This window comes from Pipistrellus hanaki (assembly GCF_964339955.1).
Source record: "Pipistrellus hanaki genome assembly, chromosome: 5".
NCBI lineage: Eukaryota > Metazoa > Chordata > Mammalia > Chiroptera > Vespertilionidae > Pipistrellus > Pipistrellus hanaki.
The window spans coordinates 78,688,616-78,703,585 of record NC_140507.1 but is presented as its reverse complement, the minus strand read 5'-3'; the positions used below and the strand labels follow the sequence as shown (position 1 = coordinate 78,703,585).

The 14,970-nt window shown below is 39.8% G+C and overlaps 2 protein-coding genes across 9 annotated transcripts in view; one reads left to right on the top strand and one right to left on the bottom strand.

Moving 5' to 3' along the window:
* Positions 1–14,970, top strand: part of LOC311623644 (olfactory receptor 7A10-like) — a gene marked incomplete at both ends in the record, with an annotated part of 162,645 nt that overhangs the window by 67,977 nt on the left and 79,698 nt on the right. The window lies entirely within an intron of this gene.
* Positions 2,430–14,970, bottom strand: part of LOC311623596 (adhesion G protein-coupled receptor E2-like) — a 39,279-nt gene continuing 26,738 nt past the window's right edge. For 2 of the 6 annotated variants that reach the window (XM_084885876.1, XM_084885878.1), the window contains 7 exons: positions 12,293–12,490; positions 11,777–12,012; positions 9,052–9,118; positions 8,564–8,655; positions 6,292–6,460; positions 6,099–6,209; positions 2,430–3,752 (listed from right to left, as the gene is read on the bottom strand). In XM_084885876.1, the coding sequence (XP_084742002.1) occupies positions 3,723–3,752; positions 6,099–6,209; positions 6,292–6,460; positions 8,564–8,655; positions 9,052–9,118; positions 11,777–12,012; positions 12,293–12,490 (903 nt within the window). In that variant the 3' untranslated portion in view covers positions 2,430–3,722. Of the gene's footprint in view, positions 3,753–6,098; positions 6,210–6,291; positions 6,461–8,563; positions 8,656–9,051; positions 9,119–11,776; positions 12,013–12,292; positions 12,491–14,970 lie in introns of those variants that run through there. The other 4 variants (XM_084885877.1, XM_084885879.1, XR_014795172.1 and 1 more) reach the window with 4 other exon arrangements.

The window sequence follows — 14,970 nt, the reverse complement described above, 5'->3', positions numbered from 1 at the left end:
TTCTTCAGATGTTGGCAGTGGTATGAAGAAAAGGAAAGCACATCTAAAAGGGACAATGAGTAAGGAGTTATGTTTTTCATGGGCTTGTAGGTAGATCTGCAAATAAGGTGACATTTGAACAGAGACCTCAAACAAGTGAAATGTGGAACATTCTGTGATGTCTTCAATTAAATACACTGGGGTTAGAGAGTTTGGAAAAAAAAATAGTAATGAACCAGCTAAAAGCTGTGGCCCACTTACAAAAGACTGCTCACATTCCTGATGTATGTTGGAACTTGAATCAACTTCTGTAGAGAGCATGAGGTGCCCCTGCATCCTGCATGCCCATGAGCTTTCAGGACTGCTGCCTATAACCAATCAAAGTAGTAAATAGTCTTCCTCAGTAACTATTCAAGACCTGCCTCCACTTTACCTGCTCCCACCCCACCCAGGATCCATAGCCAATGTAAATCGTTTCAAAAAAGTTTACATGTTTCTTTACTAAAAGTGTGAAGAGCCAGTAAACTCCAGGACTTGGACATATCTTTTGTACCTCACTCTGCTGCTGGTGGTTTAAACTTTATGCCCAAGACCTTTCCTGGCTGGCATTTGGCTCAAAAAAAAAATAATTTTTTCCTTAAAGAAAAGCTTTTGGCCTGCTGGTGTCACTCAGTGGTTGAGCATCAAACTATGATCCAAGAAGTCATGGTTAGATTCCTGGTCAGGGAACCTGTCTGGGTTGTGGGCTCAATTCCCAGTGTGGGGCCTGCAGGAGGCAGCTGATCAATGATTCTTTCTCATCATTGATGTTTCTATCTCTCTCTCTCTCCCTTCCTCTCTCTGAAATCAATAAAAATATATTTTAAAAAAAGGAAAGTTTTTGGTCCTGATAAATTTTTCTTTAACACAACAGTAAGAGAGAAACAAAGCTCTGTGGGAAAGTGTGAGCCCTGTAGAGGGACTGGCCAGAGTAAGGGCCCTGAGGAAGGTGCTGTTTCTAGTGCTCAAGTCCAAAAAAGTGAAGCCCGTTTGCAAGGTAAATGAGCACGAGGGAGAGTGATGAGAAGTGATGTCAGACACGCTGAGTGAGGTGGCCTGTCTGCTATGGCTGACACCTCAAGCACAGGGACTTACTTGTCCACATGGCCTCTTATACTCTATTATTCTTGTCGCAAAGGTATCTGGGAATGGAAACAGATGCCCTTCTTATTACCTTCTCTTCATTGAGCTCTGACCCTGTATTGTAAGAGTCACCTTGGAATGTATGAGTGCAGTTACCCCTGAGAACTGTTCACATATACAAATCACACATGCACACACACACACAGACACGTACCACCACCACCACCAGCAGGACCTCCTAGGTAGGTATTCCCATGTCTGTCTCAGGCCAACCACAATGGTTCTAGTATGAGTAAATACAGCCCAGGTTGGCCAGATCAGTGATGTTTAACTTGTAAAATATAGAAATGATTTCTATAAATCCAAATATTAAACCTTCCATAGACTAATAAACTTGGAGTTCCATACTGGAATGGCCATTTTCTGCTCTGTATTTAGTAAAACAGAAAGAAATATGTTCAATGAATGGAAAGAATAGAGAGATCAGGGAGAAAATGATGAAATAGATATATAATAAACTCAGGAGATTCTGGAGGGATGGTGAGGAAGATAAATATACTTGAGTTTGGCGGTAAACTCTCAACACATTCCATATTTCAGTAAAATAAGTAAACAAGAATAAGCTTGTCTAAAAGACAAAATTGTCTTTCTTATTGTACCCCTTTTTAATGAGTTAAGGAATAAAACAACACCCCACACACTGAAAGTGTAAAAAGAGTTGGATTTTTGTTATCAAGCAGTGGAAGAGTTGTTTTCTGTACCAATTCATAGTCACTTGACCAATTTGTTATGTGGTCTGATAGGGGATGAGGTTAGTCCCTCTCTCCCCTTTCTTATGTGGCACCTTTCCTGTGTTATTTTTGGGCTTTTGGTTTTCATCTTTTTTTGACACACCCTGTGAGCACATTCTGGTTCTGGTCTGGTCTTCATTTTACATGCAAAATCTCCCCAGACCATGCCTTATAAGTCCTGCCCACACCATGGCAGTTCTATCTCTTTATACTTAATAGCTTTGTTCATATGATTCTTCCTGAGGACAATATTTTAAACACACATCTATTTCATTGTTCTCTGCCCTCACGGTCATACTGCATGATCAAAAGAGCAGATACTTCACCTGCTTTATTCACCTTTGGATTTTTCACAAAGGTATGTGAATAGATGTGCACTTACACTGAGACAAAACTAAGAATGTAAACAGTGATAAAAGGAAAAAAAAAAGAGATAATGAAACCAGGTTAAGATGAGTAGTTTTGAAATAACAATAGTACCCAGAATTGAATGGAGAATTAAACACTAACTGAAACAAGACACAAAATACAATCAAATAAGAATATCAGTTGGGTTTACTATTAAATTGTAAAGACTTAAATCTAAAAGTATATAATGCATAATATTCCTAGAATGTTATAGCACATAACAAACTTTATTTATAAAAGCAGGCAGATGCCTGGATTTAGCCTTCATGTTATAGTTTCCCAACCCTTGATTTTGAAACGCTTGATTAGATTTTGGTTAGACTGATTTGTCAATAATTCTTTATTTATACACATAGGATGTTGTAAAGTCACATCTTAACAGGAGATAATGTTAGATTGCCCGCTATTGACAATGTTAAGCTGATCATTAAGGTCATATGGTGACTATAAGATCTCCCTATTGTAAATGGCACTCTGGCCCTTGTAATTAATTAATAATATGAGGTGGTATTTTTGGCAGTGTGGGACTGACTAGCCTGTCCTCCAACAGCCTTTTACATTTTGTTTCAGTGGCCATTTATTTGACATTGCAAAATCATGATTTTCTAATTTTATCTCATTTTTTATAATTACTAGCTGATATTTTTAGGTACCACTATGAATTCATGGGTGTTTTTAATGGTATGCCCATTTTTAAGCATTTCCCATATGCTCAAGTTATACAAAAGTGGTCTGTGGAAATCCATAGGGAGTTTCTTCAAAGTGAAATTGTTCTGGATTGGGTTTTGCTTGGATGAAATAATATATATAAATATAACTACACAATATACTGTAGCAATACACACCTTGCACACAACTCAAATTTATAAAATGCAAGTATGTAGAAACTATTGACTTTTACTCTAACATTTTCTTTACATATAAGCTTTGTAAAACCAGGAACTGGATTTGTCTTGATCTGTGTACAGCATATGGTGAGTAAGAGAAATATTTTTAAATGAAAAATTAGTAAGTCTTTAGAAATGAAGAGTTAAGTCAAGGCATGTAGGTAGGGAGGCCAAATATAGGTATTTGAACATTACACCTTTATGTCATTATAAGATAGGCATTTGGTGATTGTTTTCCTTGTTATATAAACTTGAGGAACATTTTTGTAGAAAAACAGGTTGAAGTGTAGGGTTTAACCCAAGACAACTGAGGAATTGGGTCATAGCCCCTTGACTATGCTGGGATTGAGCTGAGCATGCTGTGTGGACCAGAAGGTCCCAATTCTCTAGCAAATGAATGTCAAACATTTCCTACATACTTTCTCCCACAATGGTGCCAAGAAGAGTTACTTGTAACAGACACAAAAAGTACGTTCTGTATTCTTTGCCCAAAGGATAACAGTTCAGTGTTTTCCTCATTTTCCAGGAGACTGGATCATCTGGTGTAGTTATTAATTTCGTTCTCCTGAGATGGAAGGGATAAAAATGATACTGTATTAAAAAGTGCAAGATGTGTACTCTGAAAACTATGAAAGATTGTCAAAAGAAGTCAAACAACCTAAAGAAATGGAAAAAATATTGCATGTTCATGGATCCGAAGTCTTACGAGTTAAGATTGCAGAACCTCCACATTGATCTATAGATTCAACAAAATGCTTATCAATATCTCAGTGAAATTTTTCTCATAAATTGACAAGCACAGCTTAAAATTTATATGAGTCTTAAAAGGGTCCAGAACAGCTAAAACAATCTTGATAAAAAAGAAGAAATTTGTGGAGTCAATTTCCCAATTTAAAATTTCCTACAAACTATAGTAATCAAGATAGATGATGGAAGAGAGTTAAGTGTACAAAAATAAAACCTTATATTTATCATGATTTGCTTTTGACAAGGATGTCAGGATAATTCACCGATGGAAAGAACAATCTTTTCAATAAATGGTGTTGGGAAAACTGGATATTCACATATGAAAGAATGTGTACGTCACACTGTAAAAACCTCAAACCATTAAAAATAAATTCTAAATCATATACCTAAATGTAATATTATAATTAAAACTATACATTTTTTGAAAGAAAACATATATAAATCTTATGGGTGTTAGTCAATTCTTTTTAAAATATGATACATAAAGCACAAGTAAACAAAAAAAATAGATAAATTTCACTCCCACAAAGTAAAAAAAATTATGCATCAATTGGATTAAGAGTGTGAAAAACCCAACCATAAGAATGGGAGAAAAAAATTGAACAGACAAAACTGGATAGAGTAAATGAAATCTAAAGAAGAGGAAGGCAGTTCAGTCAGAAAGTTAGGAAGAATGTCAGGATGTTGAGATCTAGGAACCAGGAACAAAAGAGAAGTTTCATGATGGAGGCAGTAACCACAACACCCAATAGTACTAAGAGGACCCAAAAATAGTTATTTCATCCAGTGAGATGAAGGTTATTGGAGGCTTAAGAGATAGCTCTTTGGTGAAACGATGGAGGCACATACCAGTTTTGAGTGTTTGAGGAAGAAGAGGGAGGGATCAAATGTATAACTTTAATAATTTTTAATAAGAGAGATTTAGCAAGTTGGCAATGAATGTGGTTGCAATGATGCTGTTGAGTAAGTGAGACTGCAAGATCCAGAGAGAGAATGCATGCACAGTAATGTAAAGGTATGCAGCTGTTAAGAGTGCTGGGAACCAAAGTGCAACAGAAGGACTAGCCTTATAAAAGGTAGAAGCATATTTTGTCTGTGGCAGTAAGATGGAATGAGGAGAGAATGAACCAGATGTCCAATGCCTTGTGTTTTTGAGAGCACAAAGTTGACCTTGTTTCATCCTGCTTACTTGATTTGTTATGAAAGAAACTGGTAGAAACATCTGCTGGAAAGGAAAGAATTAGAAGAATGAGATTCTTGATGAATGGAGAATTTGGGAAGGATTAGTTGTAGAGGGTTGGACAAACAAGTGGATGATAAATATGCATAAGGCTTGGCAGGAACATGGTGGGTCCATGGAATTTGGGAGAAAAAGTGAATTGTCTGAAAACCTCGCACAATCCATATAGAACTTATGAGTATCATTTTCTTTACCTACCAAATGAGAACATAATAATACTTATCTTCAAGAGCTGATGTGAAGAACATGTGAACAAAAATCACAAGACAAAATTTTATAAACCAGAATATATCTATGTTCATTGCTATTTTAGGGATCCCTCCTCAGCCTTTTGTGAATCTCCTTCTTGGCTTTGCATTATTTGTATGTGTTGGAAATTCCAAGGACCATAGTAGATTCTCAAGGAAAGCCTCAAATCGAGCTTAACACCTATTTTTACCAGCTTTTATAACTATATATGCCATGCATTTATTGTTCTTTACATAGAGGGTAACATGCAGTGAATTGGGATAAAGGATGGTGCTGTGACTGTGCAGTTTGAGCATCACAGCTCCAAATCATTAGTTCCTGCTTGTTGAGCTAATCATCCATAGCTTCTCTCTCTGCTTATGAGGAAATATTTTGTATCTTTTCACTAAGTAAAATTAAAAAACACATGCACCATGTCTCACAAAGTGAGTGCTCTACACACAGGAGAAGAGAATCATAGGCAAGGTCAATGTGAGTACATCAACACAGTGAGTGGAAGTACAGGAACACCTCTATTGTTGACATGGAAATGCCTTGGGATGAGTCCACAAGTAAATCCAGTGCGAGCCATCCTAGGGCATCACCGGCTATATGTCAGGTTGTCCAGTGTGATGGGCATGAGCTACTCAAGTGGATCAGCTAGTGAAGCGCTCTGGGAGAAATATGTGATCTTACCACATTGTGTTTGGAGACTTCAGACATAGCCCTGCTGGAGAGTGTGGACTTCTCAGAGTCGACTTTAGTTTCCTTGAACCCTTTCAACCATTTCCTGTATTGCGCCCAGACCTACAGAACCAAAGCATGCTCTGAGTCAGCTCACTGAGAGGACTGAGAGTGGAAAATCCTGGGTGGAAGCAGACAATAGTACCTGCTGGCTGAGGAGGCAGTACACCAGGAAGATGAAGACGCCCTGCAGGCTGTTGATGATGGTGAAGAGATAGGACATAGCACGAGCAGCTGGACCCACCTGCAGGATTCCCAGACACCACGTGCAGCCCAAGATGAAGAGCTGAGCCATTGCTTTAAATGTCAACATCCTGGGTGGGAGGAAAAGAGAGGTCAGTGGTGCACCCAGAGCAACAGAATACAGAATTAAGGTTATCCTCATCTCTATCCCAAGGATGCATGACTGAGTTGTGATCAACTTTGATAACTACTCTCAATGATCCTCTGGAAGAAATGCTATCAGAGTTTATCATGTCATTTTGACTTTGAGTGAACATCTCCCATCTTGAACCATTTGGTTCTTAACCAGGTTGTTCGGGGGGGGGGGGGGGGATGTCTTGGTTAACTTCAGTTCTTGACCAATAACCATTTCATGCTGATACATCATTATGACAAAAAGTGTCTCAGACCACAAACAAAGGAGAGAATGTACCAATACGAGTTAGTTTACAGCTAAACCTTGCCTTGTTAACATCTCAAGAAACTGTGCTGTGGATTATTTATTTATTTATTTATTTATTTATTTATTTATATACTTTTGTTGTGCTGAAATGGATAATTAGCACAGTTTTAAAACATGAAAAGGCCATCAAGAGTGCTGATGTTGTATGCATGCATACAAGTACAACCAATGGACACAAAACTCTGGTTAGGGAGGGCATGTATGGGAATGGGGGGGGGGCCAATGGTAAGATATGTACACAGATAATAATTTAATTTTAAAAAGAAAAAAAGATTGCTGATGTTGGTAAGGGTGTGATAGTGCTCATGAAACAATGAAGGCAATTCAAGAGGTAGAAAAATTATTATTAATTTGGATAAAGGAAAAGCAGTTAGTCAGTGACAGCATTTCAGAGGCAATGATATGTGAAAAGGTGAAGATGCTGCATACTGACCTCTAAAGAGATCCCCTTGAACAAGTGCTAAACATGATTAGTTTAAGGCTAACAGGGAACGGTTCGATAAAATTTAAGAAAAGAAGTGTTTGTTTATAGATTAAACAGTACACTACACATGTACTGTATACAGGAAAGGTTAAGACAGAGCCATTTGGGGGGGGGTCTGGAACACATTAATCCATTTACATTATTTCTAACAGGAAAAATAGATTTTATTTTCCAAGACACTGCTTCTCCAACAACCTTTCAGAATAAATTAAGTTCAAGGATGGAGCTTCTGCTCTAGTGATAATTCATAATGTGGACTTCAAAAAGGTCATGATGTTTCATGAATATCCCTAATTTCATTCAACTGGGATTACTGGAGACTTTCTGTGTACTTCATTCTCTGTGCGTGGTCTTGGGTATTAAAAATAACACAGATAGTGGGAAATGGTTTAGCTCAGTGTATAGAGTGGACTGGAAGGTCCCAGGTTTGATTCTGGTCAAGGGTATGTACATTGGCTGCAGGCACATCCCAAGTAGGGGGTGAGCAGGAGGCAGTGGTCGATGTTTCTCTCTCATCGATATTTCTAGCTCTCTATACCTCTCCCTTCCTGTAAAAAGTCAATAAAAATATATTTTTTAAAAATAACACAGATAATTTCTGTTTTCACAAGCCTTATAATCTCATGGAAAGATGAAAACAGTCACATAATGTTTATTATGTGTGAGGTACCTCTGCACAGGTCCCATCCAACACTATTTCTATATTTCCACTCTCCATAAACAGAGGGTGAGCCTGGTTTTCCTAGATAGAGGCCATTTATTCTGTACTAAGTTTAGGAAAGCATAGGATGCCCCTAGACTTTCACAAGATGTGATATGTGGGTAAAGAACCTGATTTTCTCAGGTGTAGGAGTGGAGAGGGCAGAGGGAAGAACATCCATGAAGATGTGGACATGAATGTGCATGCTGAGTTCTGGGAACAGTTATGTGGCTTCCTAAGTGTTCTATAAAGATAAAAATGATCTGAGACCTTCATAGAACCATGGAAATAATTCATGTTTAGCAGAACAAAGTCAATTTTCTCTGTGGCTGAGGTAATTTCATGCTAGAGTTATGGAGAAACAATGCTTTTGACTAGGGTTTCAGCAGCAAACTACAGTATCTGAGCTGATTTCCAGAGAGGGTGGCTGCACTTCTCTCCTAACCCCTCAGAATCCCCATGAAAGGACAGCAGGAGCTTAGAATCATAGCATATTGCTCCTGGACCATGTTTTGTATGGGGTGGTATGCCTCACTGATCCCTCTCACCTTGTGTTCTGGAGGGTGGACACATCCCTGTTGAGTGAGGAGAGCTTGGTTTTCAGAATCCAGATCGTCATCAGAAAGAAGACCAAGTTAATCTGCAGAAACCCCACAAGGCATATTGAATATATTCCACATCTGTATACCTTCCTCCTGTCTCATCCAATACCTAACTCAGCCAGTATTTCATAGCACTCATAGAAAAAGGGACCAAATTGCATCCAGTAACTCAGGCTTATGCTTGTCCTGGAACTGGGGTGATCAACTTGTCCCAATTTTTATGGCAATCTCCACATTTTAGCACTGAAAGTGAGATGTGTCAGGAAATCCCTTTATCCTGGTTTTAAAACAGAAATTTTGTCTCCTGCATGCCTCCTCAGTCCTGGGCAAACTTTAAGGATTTCTCATCCTGCCTTTAACCCTCCTTATACACCTGCTCTTTGATAGACCCTCATCTGGGCAGGAAGCATGCTCTCATGTCATCCTTTACTCACAGAGAAGATGATGCAGACAGGGCCAAGGAAGGTCCATACAAATCCCTTTTGTGTGCTGAGCCAGCATCTAAAGAGAGATGGAAAGAGACTGAAGAATCTATTTGCTTTTGTGGATAAAGACTTGGTAGACATATCCTTTACCACCCATAGTTTCTTCTTCCTCCTATTGCTAATATTGTTTCTTTTATATAAGAACCTTTAAGCTAAGATCTATCCTCTTACTAAATTTTAAGTATACAATACAATATTGTTAATTAGGCCATAGACTTTAATAGATCTTCTTATCTTACTACTCTTTCATAACTGAAACTTTTTGTATGTCCTTGATGGTGATGCTGGTCCTGGTTGTATAGTTAAATTCAAACTCATCAGGTTACAGACCTTAACTATGTATAGCATTGTGTACATCAATCATGCCATAATAATTTGGTTTTTAAAAAGATACATTTATTTTAAAAGTGTCTGTCAGGTATGCTGGCAGAAAAAAAAACATTTTTACATGAATAGATAAATATCAATAAGTAAATTAAGTAATGGTTTATTGAGAAAATATTATGTCTCCTCTGTATCAGGACCTCTGCTTGACCTGAAGACCCAACTGCAATTGAGATAGTCTGGTCCCAGTCCTCAGGGAAGGTCACTAATTAGACAATAGAGACAATCAAGATAATGAGTTTTATGGTCAAGTGTGAGGAGCTATGAGAACACAGAGCTAGACAGTTTTCCTCGTCTGTGGTATAGGAGGGTTAGGTAGTTGGGAAGGGTTCCCTGAAATAACTGATTGTATTTATTGTGAGATATGAATGGATGAGCAGGTGTATAGAAGGTGAAAAAAATTGGGGACTTGCAAGATGATAGTAAAAAAAAGATGATGACAGTAACCTGATAACAGTACTAAGGTAGGGCTCATGTACATTACATAATTTATTCCTCATGACAACATTGAGAATCAGGTGATCACAGGTTGATATCTAATGCTTAAGGAAACATAGTAAATCAAGGCCACACTGATAGAAATGATAGAACTAGAAATGATCCCATGTGAGATATTTATGAATGAATTGGGAGGTGTGAGTACCATGAAATTAGCTAGACTCACCAGAAGTATCAAAGCCAACCCTACTAAGACAATGCTGGCAAACCACACCCTGTGGGTCAAATGGGGTCGCTACCTGATTTTGTAAAGGTTCTTTGCAGGTACACAATTATACTGATTCTCTTGCATATTGCCTATAGAAGCTCATGTGCTACAAGGACAGAGGTGAATAGTTGCAACAGAGAGTACATGGTCCGCAAAGTTGCAGCCCTTTACAGTTTGCTGACTTTTTGCAAGCTATATCGGAAGGTCATTCGGCCAGGGCTACTCTGATGATGGTGAACATTAATTATATCAACATAGAAGTATGTTGTAAATGCTGGATTGTCTATATTTGATCCCAGTTCTGCCAGCAACCATCTGTGTGATTTGGACCATGTCAGCTATCTCTGTACCTCAATTTGCTCACCTGTAAAACTCCTATAATTCCTGTTCTACCTAAGTGGGTTGTTGGGAGAACAACCTAAGCTGAAACATGAAAAATCTTGGGAATATAGATTGCATGTCCAAAGTGATTTCTAAATCTTAGCTCTGGTCATCACAATTTCATCATCTAAATAACACTCCCCCCCCTTTTTTTGTAATTAAGGAGAGAAGTAGGTTACACCAAACAATGCCATCCCTTCATTACCATTTTGCTTCCTAGAATATTTAAAGCAGTCCCCTAAATTAGTGTAATGAATACTATATTAATGCTAGAGGCCCGGTACATGAAATTCATGCACAGGGGTATGTCCCTCAGCCCAGCCTGCACCCTCTCCAATCTGGGACATTCCTCTCACAATCCAGGACTGCTGGCCTCCAACTGCTTGCCTGCATGCCTTCCTGATTGCCCCTAACCATTTCTGCCTGCCAGCCTGATCAACCCCTAACCACTCCCCTGCCAGCCTGATTGATGCCTAACTGCTCCCCTGCAGGCCTCCGTAGCAGAGCTAAGGATGTCTGACTACTGGCTTAGGCTTGCGGGCCCCCCAACCCCAACATCCCTCAAGGACTCCTGGACTATGAGAGGCACAGGCCAGGCTGAGGGACCCCAGTCATATGTACTTTGGGGGTGACCAGGCTGTCAGGCAGAGGTGGTTAGGGGTGATCAGGCAGGCAGGGGAGCAGTTAGGGGCATTAGGCAGGCAGGCAGGTAAGTGGTTAGGAGCCAGTGGTTCTGGATTGTGAGAGGGATCTCAGATTGGAGAGCGTACAGGCTGGGCTGAAGGACCTTCCCCCCTAACCATGCATGAATTTTGTGCACCAGGCCTCTAGTTTAATTATAATTAATATTTAAAATAATTGAATCTAAAAGAGAAAAATCAGCTTATTTATTTTAACCATGTATTAATTCATGGTTGTTAATGTTTCATTATTATAAAAGTATAGGTAATGAATGTAATCACAATTAATATCATATAAACATATAATAATATACTATATAATTAACATTTGAAACAATGAAATTTTAAATTCTTAAAAAACAATCACTTTAAGGAATACAATCATGGAACAAGGAAGATGTCTATGGGTGATTATTACTGTTTTCCTATACCTATCATATTCTAGTGAAATTAAAGTGCCACATGGTTCTCTACTGACCATGGTCATGTGGAGAAGATGAGGACAGTGGGAACTTTAATTTACCGGGCAGGTGTTCCATAAAGGTGAGGCCTGGAAGCCGTGGAAATGACCACAATCACAGCTGGGACTCCGTAGCCCACAGGAAGCATGAACTTCTTCATGAACCTGCTCACGTTGGAGTAGTTAACCACCGTCAGGTTGCGAGCGGTGAGGAAGAGGTGCAGGCCCTCCATCAGCATCCAGGTGAAGGAGGCCAGGTAGAGATAGTGTAAGGCACCCGCGATGATGGCACACATCACCTGGGGGGGTGGGGGGGGGGAAGAATCACCAGGTGGGATTGTCAGGTGAAGTGTGGACCCAAGACCTCTCCTATACTTTTTGGGGAGAACTCTGATGTATATGAAGGAAATGTCAAAAAAGGGGGTTTGCTAGTTGGGCCAGTCATTGTGAAATTGGCTACTCACCCCTCCAACATTCCTAAAACACAAGGCCATTATGTTAAGATGTTCAATGCAGCATGGCGACATGAACTCCACAACCCACAGGGAGGACAGGTGTCCTTTGGGACAGTGTCAATACCTTGTTCTCAGTTCTGTCGATGGCCGTGAGGAAGAGCAGGTGGGCCAGGAAGAGGCAGAGCGAGAGCTGCAGGTGGAGTGAGGTGCTGGTGTTCTGGATGGCTTTGCACAGCAGGAAGGTGAGGGCCGCCAGGAGGAGGCACAGCAGAGAGAGGCTCAGCCCTAGGGAAGTGATCACATCCAGGGCGGGATCCTCCTCCTGGGACCCAGCAAAGAGGAGACATCAGTTATACTTTCCTGAGCTGGGTTAATGACTCTCCCACCATATTTAGTTTTATTTTTGGATGTAACAAAATCAGGAATGGAGGAGCCACCTAAAATTCTGATGTTTGTGGGTAATATTAGAGTTTTATGGGTCCTGAGTGGATTAATTCAGACCCCGGAAGAATTGAGGGATAGAAGAGGCCTTACTCAAGATCAAGTCCTGGAACTCAAGGGTTTATTTTAAAATATTTTTGCCCTAGTCAGTTTGGCTCAGTGGAAAGAGTGTTGGCCTGTGAACTGAAGGGTCCCAGGTTTGATTCTGGTCAAGGGCATATACCTCGGTTGCAGGCCTGATCCCTAACCCTGGTTGGGTGTGCAAAGGCAACCAGTCAATATGTCTCTTTCAAATCGATGTTTCTTTCTCTCTCTTTATCTCATTCTTTCCCTTCCACTCTCTAAAAATTGAAAAATAGCTTCAGGTGAGGATTAACAACAAAAAAGAATGTCACTGAAGAAAAATTTTCCAGCTGGTGTTGGTCAGTGGTTGAGTGTTGACCCATGGACCAGGAGATCATGGTTTGATTCCCAGTCAGGGAACATGTCTGGGTTGGCTCAATCCCCAGTAGGGAGGTATGCAGGAGGCAGATCATTGATGATTCTCTCTCATCATTGATGTTTCTATCTCCCTTTCCTTTCCTCTCTGAAATCAATAAAAACCAAATATTTTTATTGAATTTTAGAGATAAAGGAAGGGAGAGGGTAATAAAGAGAGAAACACTGATATGAGGTGAAATATCAGTTACCTCCTGCACAGTCCCTATGGGAATAGAGCCTGCATCCCAGGCATGTGCCCTGACCGGGAATCGAACCAGCAACCTTTTGGTGCACCAGACAACATCCAACCAACTGAGCCACCTGAGCCAGGCATAGGGTTTATTTTTCTTTAGACTTTTGGGCATGACTAAGCTTATAGGTTATCACATGAGAAGAAGGAAGTGTGTGTAAACAATTGCAACATTATGTATTAGCAAATGATCAAAACAAAACCCACTATAAGAGGTCTTGATGTGTAATTTACGCAGCATTCACAAAATGAAATGCTGTGTGGCAATAAAAATGATGAAGTGTCTTTTTGTAGGCTGGAATAGAAAATTCTCCTAGATGCATAAATAAAACACGATTTGCACAACAGTGAAAACACACACACACACACACACACACACACACACACACACACAATCCACCAAGTCTTTGAGAAGAGAAAAAACCAAGGAACCAATACATGCATTATTTTTACGCAGGGTGAAGCAAAAGTAGGTCTACAGTTGGGAGTATGTGAAAAACAGAGTTTATTCATGTACTATTATTTGTTAATTATTATATTATTTTCCATACAAACAACTGACCTACTTTTACCTGACCCTATATGTATAAAATATCCAAAGAAAAATGCAGGAGAAACTAACAGCTTTAACCAGTTGAGGCATGAGGAACTAAGTGTCTGGTTTCTCTCTTATTCTGTTTGAATTTGAAATGTAAATATTTTAAGTCTTCAATAAATGTAAAAGAGTATGTAAATAAAAGTATGAATATCGTGTTACCTAGCGAGGTGGACGGAGGGAATATGGTCTTGGAGTGTTGTTCACACTTCTGGAGGCTTTTATGAGACCTGGCCACTTAGCTATTATCCTTTTCATGTGGGTGCCACATTTATTTCAGTAAATGCTCCATTACCTGAGGTTACGTGAGCAAGTTTCTGGTTTTGGTGGAGCAGAGAAGTAACCAGATCAACTGGACAGAAGAAGAGGCAGAGACAGCTACTGACTTGCTTATACTCACTGGATCCCCTGGTACCTCTGAGCTTTGTCATCACCAAATCTTCTTTTCTGAAGCCCCTTAGAGCCCCTGTCCTGAAAACCCCCCATGGTAGGCAGAATTCTAGTTTAGCAATCATAACCCCACTGGCATGTGTACATATAAATGCCTTTAGATTTTTAGTCAAATGCCATCTAGATGCTCCTGGGAAGGCATTTTGCAGGTCCACAGTCAACTAACTTGAAGAGAGGGATTTATCTTGTGTGGGTCAGACCTAATCAAATGAGCCCTTATCTGATTCAAAGTTTGAGGGTGTTTTAATGTGAGAGGCCTTAGGAGGGGTACACGAGAAAGAATGCAGGGAGCCCCTAGGAGCTGAGTGTGCTCCTCTATTGCCAGCTGGCAAGAAAGTGAGAAATCAGTCCTACAACTGTAATGAACTGGATTCTGCCTGCAACCAGGGAGTTTGGGGAACTGCACAACTCAGATGAGATTACAGGTGTGGCTCACACAATCATTTTAGTCTTGTGAGACCATGACCAGACCACCCAGGTATGCCATGCCAGATTGCTGATCTCAGGATTCTGCAGGATAATGAATCCCTGTGGGTGTGTCTTTTTAAAGACACTACATTTGTGGGAATTTACTACACAGCAATAG